The 11,732-nt window shown below is 41.5% G+C and overlaps 1 protein-coding gene across 1 annotated transcript in view; it reads right to left on the bottom strand.

Annotated features, from left to right (window-relative positions):
- Positions 1 to 1,066: 1,066 nt before the first annotated feature.
- PPP6R3 (protein phosphatase 6 regulatory subunit 3) overlaps positions 1,067 to 11,732 on the bottom strand; it is a 3,115,682-nt gene continuing 3,105,016 nt past the window's right edge. The window contains exon 24 of the mRNA XM_044065977.1: positions 1,067 to 2,422. Coding sequence (XP_043921912.1) covers positions 2,368 to 2,422 — 55 coding nt within the window. The 3' untranslated portion in view covers positions 1,067 to 2,367. The remainder of the gene's footprint in view (positions 2,423 to 11,732) is intronic.

Below are 11,732 nucleotides of genomic sequence, written 5' to 3'. Positions count from 1 at the left end.
TCTAGCAGGGTGACTTGTATTTTTGGCTAGACCTGGGTTTAGTTCAGTCAGGTACTGCTGTTTCTATGCAGTTGTTTAAGTGGTTGTACAAGGCATTCGTGTACACTTCTGCATAGGCCTCCGTGTTTTCAGGGTTAGGTGGAGCTTTAAAAATTACCCACGCTATCATTTAATAGAAGTTACTGTGCCTTTGCTTCTTTGGGGTTTGACGGGAGGTTTTCTGTTAGATTTATTTTAAAGGAGACTGATTTATGATCCAATCTTGCCAATGAGGACATTACACTGGGGGGTGTGGTGGGGGTACAACACACTCAATGTTTGTAAGTACTATGTCATGAATATTTGAGCCACTAGGTCATAAACCAACTTTCCTTTCACGATTGTATATCAGCTATCACGGAAAGCTTTCTTCCCTGTCCAGCTGATTATGAATGGCTTTTCTTGTTGGTTCAAAGATAACATCATTCCCTTGTATTCATCCTTTATCAAGCCCATACTAAAATACAAATATCCACTTGGCATGTTCCTGTCCAAAAACCTACTCCAACTTGAGAAACTGCAGTGGTTCTCAAAAATATCTTGGGCATGGTCTCCCTATGTTACTCACAACATCCAAACAGCATGTGCCTCCTACATATATACCTACATGGCAATCTAAGCCTGGCATACAAAGAAGAAAGTGCCACAGTCTGGCTTGATGTACTACGTATCTGCAATACCAGTAGTAACACAAATACAAGATTAAGAGACATAAATCTGTATTACACCACAAATATGACTTGTCAGTGTGGCAGTGCCCTCCCAATGAATCTCTACATCTTCAACAAACTCTCACTTCTAACTTAAGGCAAATTGCTGGGAAACTGCAACTGTATACCAGACGTAGTCCCCCGCCACCCACACCCATGTACCCTGACGTCCTGATGTCAGTTTTAAGCGCCTTGACCGACGTCAGCCTAATACTTTGGTATTCGGGCCGACCGAGGACAGCGGACTACCCCATATGTAAGGACTGCAGCAATGTGAGATGAAGAACATCTGCACTGACACAAGTAATGCACATAGATGGATATTTTTTCTTTATTTCCACAGGCAGAAAATATTCGGGCAAATTATTACAGTCAACATTCTGAGAAGAAAAACTGGGATGTAAAGTTTTACATTATTTCATGTATGTACACTTTTTGTGTTTGATGTATATAGGTAAAATGATGCTATGAATTTCAACTGAACAAATCTGGAATACAGAAATTAAATAGGAGAAGCTGAACTAATGAATTAACTTTACAAAAAATTAATTTCAGGGTAAATATTTGTGCAACGGCTACAGGACTGCATGGAAAGCTAAAACTAAAAAATACTTCAATGGCAATGACTTCCATTAAAATAATTGGTTTCCCTTACAACTACAGTATTAAAACCAACTACAAATATGTCTTTAAAGACAGAGTGGTGTACAGAAACTTTAAAATGGCTATGGAGCAACGAATTACAAACATACTGTCATAAGGTTGCCCTACATGTACTGCTCGTTACTGCTGTGTGACAAGAAAAAATGCACCAATAAAAGAGTGATATTTTACATATAAAAAAAGACAGTCGCTAATGCAGAATATCGTTTCTGCTCTTCCTTTTTGGTATGTGTTAATGTTGATGAAAGAAGCGAACAGCAATGTAATTGTGTGGTATTTAGATCCCAGCAAATGCTTAGCACCCCAAAAAAATCTGGCTGATAATTTCCCATAATAAATATACTTAAAACATTTGCTAAAACAATTTAAATGCCTATGAAGTCTAAAAAATAGGAGGTATCTGTAGTTAAGTACATAGCAAAAACAATTTCAGAAATAATTAAAATGACTGAGTCTTCATATCTACTATTGCCAAGTAACCCAATTAAAATTACTGGGACACTTGTCTGTAATTTACAAATAAACCCTTGTCAAGGGTGATATATTTCTTACAGAAGTAAAACCCATGTAAAAGGCAAACATGTTTTGGTCACAATAAGTATTACAAGTACATTATATTACATCAGGTTCTGTACAAATTGTTGTATAAAACATTTCACAAATATTAACTACAACAGTTAAGTTTACAAGAGAGACAATATATTAATCAGTGGGCGATCCCATTTTAAGAAGTATACAATACAAACATATGCAAAAGGAGAACTATTATTTTCTGTGTGCAGTATTTTGTCTTCCTGTGCGGTTATCAAAATGTGAAGTAGCTTGCTGGTTCTGCTCCAGTGTGAAGTTAGTGCAGGGCAGAATGTGAAGAGAGACTTCATAATACTTTCAGTGAAACATGAAGCCCTGCTTGTTACCTCACAAATTCTTCAGTAAACAACGGGAGAATTATTGCTCATCCTGAGGCATTAGCTGTTGCTCCTGGCAAAGGTGCTGCTTGCTGAGCTACCCTAAAAGGAAGGCAACAAGAGTTACTTTATCATAAAGTAGTTCAGTAAAATCAGAATGGTCACCGAAACCGCACACATTCAGTGATCACTTTACTAAAAAGTAATCAAACTTGAGTACTTTTTCCCAGCATTCTTGTATGAACTACTATACAGCTGACTTTAATTCAACTAATGTCATACAGCAGACTTTAGTAATCCTACACAAAAATAAAATACACATGGCTGGCTACAGAAGCTGTTACAGCACTCACCAATGATACTTTGTACCAGTAAAACACAAAACTTCAGATGACTTTGAAGTCTAATGGATAGTAGGGTAAAAGAAATATTTAATAGTTGTACCAGAAGCCAGCTCTTAATATCACAACTTTAAGAATATCACAGTCAATATATTATACAAGTATAAAAGCCAGCTTCTGGGTGATGTGCAGAAGATGGATTGCAGGAAGTTATTGTTGGCATTCACTTCCTTTAGCATACCAGTGCATCAATGTCTACTTTTTATACTAACTGTGCACCCAACCTCTTTCTCTAATATCAAAATTATGATTAACATCCAAGGAAGACAAATTTACCAGCAAAATGCAGAAGCCTACAGGCAAACATCTGATAACTCTACTCTGCAAGACATACACTGGCCAAAGATGATGCAGGAAGGCAGAAGTGACAGCACGTGAGATGGTCAATGATGCAGTGCTACAGAAATACCACTAAATCTCTAAATGATGTAGTGCTACAGAAATACAATTAGATCTCTAAATGATGCAGTGCTCCAAAAATACCTCATCTCTAAACGATGTAGTGCTACAGAAATAACACTTGATCTCTCTTCATTGTAGTAACATGTTAACGGAAAAGTCAGAGAAATGAAATTTCTGAGATAGCTAGCTGATATCTAGCTAGTCTTCAATCTGTAAAGTATCTCTGAACTAGAAGTATGACAAAACCATGGAAGAAGACTTCACAGTTCCATGTGTTTAAATATTTGCGAGACAGTGGCTTGTTCTTAGCAGTTTATTAAGCTACCAGTTGTGCACACACCTCAATTCCTTCAAGGGTCTGTAATGCTTTTTTAAAGAAAACAAATGAAGTACTAATCCCACCACATTCTCAATTAATGCCTACTAAGGAATATGGATTTTCGCGCTTCTAATCAGTGCAGTGCTCACAGTAAATATGCACTTCCTGCAGGGGTTGCACGCTAAAAAGGTTAAGACTATTCTGGCAGAGGTTACAGACTAAATCATGAATATCCAATACAATCAGATATTAGGTTGTATGCCATATGTTTTCTTGAACCACATTTCAGGTTTCTACCAGTAATGCCAACAACCGTGGGACTACAAAACAGAGCTAACCTGCCTTTGATCTTGTTACGAAACACACTTCCTTAGGAAAACTATTCTCCCTAGTCTTTTCTCTTAAGACTTTTCCTCTGTCCATACAGGTCAACTCTGTTCTGTAGCTCTACGTTGCAGGTATTATTTTATTTAACTTTTGTTGACCGATCCAGTCAACTAAAGGTAATGAAAGGTAGGGAGATACATAATTTCCAGGCAGCTGCTTCATCTAATCTAATCAAAACATCTCCAGAAAGAGAGGAATTCCAAGGAAAGGAGTGGTTTGTTTATAATCAAATAATGGGCTTAAATCACTAAAAAGCCGCATTCCCAGATATGTAGTGGAAGTTGGTTCAACAGGTGGGAAATTCACTGGAATAGACACCTAACTTGCCAAAAGGTTCTGTTTATATTGCACTGAAGATTTAGATCCCAAGGGTGGTACTGGCATTCCAGCCAGTTTTACAAAGGTGCAAGAGGTCAAATAGGACTGTCGTACATAACCTAGAAAATGACTAAGCAAAGTCCACTGTTTAGAAGGTTGTGGGAAAATGAATGAGGCAGGGCCTTAACTCTCTCCATGAAACTCAATGAGTTCATATCAAAGATTTTGCTGGTAGGGAAATACTGTGACCTTTCAAAGTGAGCTAGTTATTTGTAAAGGTACAGGTCAAAGGGGAGTCTGCACTCCATTATAAGACTGATAAGGGAATAACAGATAGATAAAAAAAAAAAAAAACTCAGATCTGGAGGATAAAAATTTGGTAATTAGTTCAGTAAGGAAGAGCTTTTTCCCCAACTATGGCTGACAAAGAACAGCTGAAGGACAGTTTAATGCCCACAAATGTAACAAAGTTCCTCACAGCAGTATTGGTGTTAAGTTGAGGTTACAATTTAGGTGCAAGGGTATTCGTGTTTCACAAAAGTACTATGCTACATTTGTTTTTCAAAATGCGTTTAAGCCCATTACTTATACACCAAGTAAAGGTATGACTCAGCCCTTCTTGCAGGATACAGGTGCTGACAAAATGTATACCACCACCAAGTTTGCAGTCATCAAAAGACCTGACTAGTGATAAACCACTGACAAAGAATAGCTCTATAAAATCTTACCATAACCATAGATATCCTTCTCTTTCTATGTTGCAGTATTCTTTACATATGGATTGTATGCCACCAACTGACCCAAAGTCCGGCCTGTATACAACAGCTTAGAGCCACTGCCTGTAATGTGGGATGTTGCACAACGGCACCATCAATGTCAGCCATTAAAGAGACGTCCGCATGTACAATCTTCAGAATAAGAAAGCCCCATAAGGAAAGGAATCCAAAAGGAGCCTAAGGAAATCATCCTAGGAAAGAGCAAGTTGTACAAAATAGAAGAGAAGGGCATCTATGGCTATGGTAACATCCTTCTATTCAATGTTGCAGTAATTCTTTACATATGGGAGAGTGCCAAAGCTGCAAGGGGACCAGGGTGGAGAATATAGTACGAAACGCTAAGAGGAAGCACTTTCCAGGAATCTTTGGAGGATTGCCCTAGCAAAACCTGCCCTGGACCTGGAAACAGTATCTAATTTGTAATGTTTTGTAAAGGTATGAACAGATGACCAAGTGTCAGCCTCCAGGATGGAATCAGCATCTAGACCTTTGAAGAAGGCCCCTGAGGACGTAATTGACCTAGTGTAATGGGCCTTAACGGATGTGGATAAAGATTTCCCATGGAATTCATAGCAAAACACAACAGTCTTACAGATCAATGTGGAGATGGTTTGTTTGGATACAGGCAAAACCAGAGCCCTGGGATGAAAGGAAACAAAAAGTTGGTCACACCTCCTAATGGACTTAGTTTTGTCAACATAAAATCTAAGTTGTCTATGAACATCCAAGGTATGCAAAACCCTTTCACTGGAAGACTGTGGAGAAGGGAAAAATGTAGGCAGTTGGATGGACTGATTAAGAGACAATTCATTCACCACTTTGGGCATGAAGCTTGGATTAGTTCTCAAGGATTCTCTGTCCCTATGAAAAACTTGGAAGGGGGGGGGGCATCAATGCCTGAATCTCAGAGACCTTTCTAGCAGAGGTCAAGGCTACTAGGAACACAGTTTTCCATGTGCAGAACTTTAGAGAAGCAGAAGCTGTGGGTTCAAAATGGGCTTGAGTAAGCTTTTTGTAGCACATAGTTAAGATCTCAAGGAGGAGGAACTGGCTTCCTGGGGCTCATACACATAGGACGCCTTTAAGAAAAAGCTTAACTTATAACCTGGAAACTAAGGGGGGAGTTAAAGGCAAAGAGACAGACAAGGTAGAGCAATGGACTTTAACTGTAGAATAGGAAAGACCACTGTTGAGCAACTCATATAGGTAAGATAGTACTAAGGGAATATCCACACCAAAGGGATCCTCTTTCCTTTTTTGACACCAAATGGAAAATCATTTTCCACTTGAAAATGTAAGATTTTCTAGTATTGGGTTTCCTGGCCTCCTGCAATACCCATAGCAAGTCCTTAGAAAATAGTTGCTTGAAAGGGATCAAAAGTTGATCACCCACAAGGTTGGCTGTAGTGTTGACACCTGGGGGTGAATCAATGACTCTTTTGTTCTAAGTGAGTAGGTCCACCCGATGAGGTAACTTGTAGTGATGACCCTTGGCTAATTGCAGAAGAAGGAACCAACCAGTGCTGTCTTGGCCAAAAGGGGGTCAACTAGCAAGATTTTGGGTTTCTCCTGTACGGTTTTCAACAGGACTTTCTGAATTAAGAGGAAGGGTGGGAATGCACAGAGAAACATCCCCTTCATAAAAATGACAGAGCGTCTACCTTCCACACTTGAGGGTAAGGGACCCTTGCAAAAAAGCGAGGAAGTTATCTGTTCATAGGGGGAAGCAAAAGGACTAGTTCTGGAGTACTCCACCAGTGAACTAAATCCAGTAACACATCCCTGTGATGCATCCACTTATGAGACTGTGTCATAGATCTGCTTAATGCATCTGCCAGAGTTCTGAGCCGAGGGAAGGTACACAGCATGCAGAGTTGCTTTATATTGAGTAGCCAGTTCCCGAGCCTTGATGACTAGGCAGCAGAGAAGGCAAGATTTTGTGCCCCCCTGCTTGTTTATATACCAAAGGACTGTAGCACTGTCTTTTGAGGATCTTGAGAGGTCCAGGCTGAAACAGAGTGTGGAAGATCTGTAGACCTAGAAGTAGTGCCCTTCTTTACCTGATGTTGATATGTTCCTTCCTTTGTGAAGGGGACTAAAGTCCCTGAACTTTCCTGGAAGCAAAGGTTGCTCCCCAACCCAAGTCTGAGGCATCTGTTAAAAGTGGCTGAACTGGTTGAAGTATCTGAAGAGGTAGGCCAGGGTTCTGATCGAGTTGCTGTATCCACCATTGCAATTCCTTTTTCAGGCAAGGGAGCAGGGGAATTAAGACATCTAAGGAGTGAGCATGCTGGGACCAGAGTATCTTTAGAAACCACTGGATCTTCATGTGTAGCTTTGCAAAGGGCAGCATGGGGACAGTAGAGGCCATGAACCCCAGCAATCTCAGAAACTTCCTGGCCGTGACAGAAGGAAGAGGCAGAACAGCCTCCATGAAAGCCTTGAAATAAGTTACTTTCTCTACAGGAAGAAAATCCATCATTAAGTCTGTGCAGAACCTGCACCCTAGGAAAATAAGGTCTTGACATGGCAGAAAGGATGATTTTTTTGAAATTTATTGAGAAATCCAGGATGTGCAGAAAGGGAATAGTTATGTTCAGATGCTGGTTTAGCAAATCTGGACTGTTGGCCAGAAAGAGCAGGTAGTCCAAGTATGGGTAGACTTCTAGGCCCTTCAGCCTCAAATAAGCAATAGCTGGGGCCGGGCATTTTGTGAATACCCTTGGAACAGCTGAAAGGCCAAAGGGCAAGGCAGTAAACTGACACTGCAAAGAACCCACTGAGAAATGCAAAAATGTCCTGAAGTGAGGATGATTAGGGATATGCAGGTATGCATCCTTGAGATCCAGGGAAGCTAAGGCGGCTTGAGGAGGGAGCAGGCGAAGGAGAGCAGGTAGGGATAACATTCTCTAAGAAGACAGCAACAGGAAAGTGTTTAGTAGGGAGAGATCTAATACAGGCCTCCTTGGAACTACAAACATCTTGGAATAGAATCCCCTCCCCAGTTGGTCTGGAGGGACCAACTGGATGGCACCTTGATGGGAAAGTTGATCAAGAATTGAGGGAAATGGATGTAGTTGACTGGGGGAGTTGAGGTATTCCCTGAAAGGGAAGGAGAGTCTCCTAAGTCAAAGTATCTGCTTCAGATAATTGAAATCACCCAAGAGTCCTAAGTGATTTCCATCCAAGCAGAAAGAGGTGTGAAGAGACAAGGGTGTGTGACTTAGAAGAGGAGGCAGGGCATCACAAAGGACATTGTCTGAGGTGAAAGGGGTGCTGAGAAGGAGCAGCAGCAGGAGTAACAGCTTTAGTCTGTAGGTGTCTCCTAGAAGGCATATGAAGCCTAGCTGCAGGAGCAGAAGTGGAAGAGTGAGCAGGTTTCCTGACAAAGAGAGTTTTGACAGGAAAATTCCTAAAAAGTTTTGGGACTGGATAAACAAGCAAATGTTTCAAATCCTGAAGCTCCTTACCTTATTCATGCAGTGATTTAAATAACTCTGCAGCTGCTTTGCCAAAGAGGGAGGAATTATCTAGAGAAGCATCAAGCAATTTTGCCTTTATGTCATCAAGGAGTGCCTGGAGATGTAATCAGCAATGCCTTCTGAGAACAGATGCAGAAGCTGCTAATCTGGAAGATGCCTTAGCTGCACTTGACTGAGTGTCTAGCTACCTGGGAGGAAGCTGATAAAAGAGAAAGAGCCAAAGATTTAGCCTCTGATTCAAGCAGTGTGGAAAGAGCCTGGGTAGCTTGCGTGAGCAAGGCCAAAGCATACCTAGACATGTGTGTTTGATAATTTAAAGCCCTGATAGCCAAGGTGGAGGAGGTACAGACCTTCTTACCCAGTCTTTCCAACATTTTTCTTTCATCATCAGACAGAAGTAATTTAGTTGAGGGAGATAAGCTTGAAGATTTATTTGAGGCAATGGAAACCACAGCTAGGTCAGCTGAGGGGCATTTAAAAAGAAACTTGCAATCGTCAGGGATCTTATAGAAGCGATCAGGTCTTTTAGGGGCCTGGGAATCAGGGGTCTTGGATGCTGCCTTAAAGGCATCTAAGAAGGCTGGGCAGGACTGGTGGAACTGCTGAAAGAGCAAGGGCATCTAGCTGGAGTAGCTCATATCATCTCAATGTTCTTTTGAGATCTGAGAGAAATCCCACTTAAAGAATTCCCTCATTTTATTAATAGTTTCCCCAAAGGAATGCTCTTCAATGGAAGAGTCACCCCCATTAGACTCTTCCTCTGGGGAAGCATATTCCAAAGCAGAAGGGATCTGGATGGAATATGCTAAGGAGTTTTCATCTGCGGAAGACTCCTCAGAATCAGAGTCATGAATATGGAATTTCATAGACTGCACTGAACAAAGCCCATGAGACCCTGATGGTAGCAATGGGGATGAGAAGACCACCAGGCCAGCTATAGGAGAAGCCAGAGCCAAAGGCCTCAGACACATCAGAGCCGTTAATGAAACCCTGTGAAAAAAACTTCCCAATCCAACGTAGGGGTAGGAGGAGCAGTAACATGCTTAGTTTTTTTGCTTATTTTTAACATGTTTTCCCTTTGGGGAGAAATGACAGACTTAGGCCTTACCTCCGATACCTCTCTAGACAAAGGAGCTGGAACAGTTCCAGAGTCTTCTGCAATAACAAGCCGCAGTTCCTTCAACCTGTCCAAACTGGACATCTGCACGGCCTCAGACATGCTAGGATATGCACTCCTCATGGCTTCCATTGCGGTACCTGCAGAGGGAGCGGACCTTACCTCCGGTCGCACTGCCAGGTTTTCATCAACCTCAAGGGGTACATCAGAGGGAGTAGGCGCAGCTAAAGAGGATTCAGGCCTAGCCTTGCTAATCTTCCTCTTAAAAAGACATCTCAGAAGCCCTCGGGGGAACCTTCCATTGCTTCCCTAGCCAGACATTTGAGTCTTTGATTTTCTAAATAGAGATTCAAGGCCGAAAGATGATTACACAAAGTTTTAGAAACAAAGGCCTGACAAATGGAGCAGGCCCAATGGTCATGATTAGGCCCTAAGCAAAACAAGCAAAGCTTGTGACCATCTTTATGTAGAATTTGCCTTCCACACCTACACTTGCCCTTTCTGGATGACATTACCAAAAACAAAAGGTAGTAGCAGTACATTAAATCCCCTATGATTTGTTCACATGTACAATCTTCAGAACCTTTTCCCAACCATTCGGAAAGGTTGATTTGTATGTTCGATCTGCCGTTAGATACCGTTGGGGTTTGTCTTCCAGTTTCAGTATGTATGCAGGATCTACTTTCTACAAAACCAAACTAATTGAGATTTGGGGATTGAAGGATTACAGATTAGGGCGACGCAGTGGTGCAGTGGTTAACATTGTTGTCTCACAGCAAGAGGTTCTCCGGTTCGATTCTCGGCTGGGGTGCCTTCTGTGTGGAGTTTGCATGTTCTCCCTGTGTTTGTGTGGGTTTCCTCCAGGTACTCCAGTTTCTTCCGCATTCCAAAGACATGCATCTGGAGCATTTCTCCGCGGGCCTCCACTGAAAACAGGCTCTGTGGAACCTAGTTGGACTTTCCCGGACAACAAATGTTAAATAAATACATTACCAATGTCCTTTGTCAAAATACAAAACATTCCATGACCTTCCAAAATAATACAGGTAAGAATGGTCAGCCTACAGTTCCCAGGGCCTGTGGTGGAGCCATCCATGTGGACGGTAAATCAAAACAGCTGTTTTTCAGGCTTCAGAGGCATACCCTGTGGAAAGGCTGAGGTTGAACACACTTGGGAGACGGTTCAGTAAGGCTATGTTTAATGTTGATTAGGTGACTACTTGAAATACTGCCAGGACCTATAAGCTCTTATATTTTTATTATTAGAAAGTGAGTTAAAGAAACTGAACAATTTGGGAGTATCAAACACCTTCCCTGTCTGAAGACAGCTTGTGGTAACTGCCCTTTGCCATTTTGAGAAAAAAGGAAGAACCACTATTGCCTGACCCAAAAAGGAGTTAAAAAGGAGCTACCAGTAAAATCTTTGAATAGTCCTTATGAATGTTTAGAAGAACCCTGGTCACCCCCCCCCCCCAAAAAAAAAAAAGAGTAGAAAGGCATACAGGAACTTCCCTGTCCATGGGAATAAAATAGCTGTTTTCCAGGTCTTTGTGCAATGAGTCCAACAACAGGATTTCTTTAACTGTCTTTTGTGAATTTAGGAAAACAACTCAAATTGGGTTTCCCCACAGATGGATCAATTCCTGGAAGACCACTGGGTGCAACTTCCATCCGTGGGGATCTGTCTGGGTCCTGCTTAGCTTTTCTGCTAAAATGTTCTACTCTGAAGGAAGGTAACTCTTAACTAACTTGGATGGTCGTACTGTGCTGAGTTGCTAGTTCCCTGGCTGTCATAGGTAGTCAGCAAAGTGGTAGGATCTGATTTTCCCTGTTTATGTAGTACATCACTGCGGTATAGTCTGTGCTAAACAGAAGACCAGGATTCCAAAGATGGTTAAGAGATTTGAAAGCGTTCATCAGTGCCATCATTTCTTTGACATTTATGTGCTTTAATTTGACCTGCTTGTTCCAAAGCTTTCACCTTTCTGGATACAGCTCCCCAAGACAAGTCTGAGGCATCTGTGGTTACAGACCAAGTTGGAGATGGAAGGGATAGAGAGAGAGAGCTAGGTTAAGAGACCACATTCACTCACCAGAGTAACTCTCTTTTTACAACCCCCCCAGCACTGCGATTTGAAATGACAGAGTTGCTGCTGGTGTGTCCAAACTGATTTGACAAACACTGAATTTTCTTCACATGAAGTCTGGCC

Source organism: Protopterus annectens, chromosome 3.part0 (genome assembly GCF_019279795.1).
Source record: "Protopterus annectens isolate FY-2018-M chromosome 3.part0, PAN1.0, whole genome shotgun sequence".
Classification (NCBI taxonomy): Eukaryota; Metazoa; Chordata; order Ceratodontiformes; family Protopteridae; genus Protopterus; species Protopterus annectens.
Note: the sequence above shows the minus strand (reverse complement) of the source record. Positions and strands in the feature narration are given on the sequence as shown.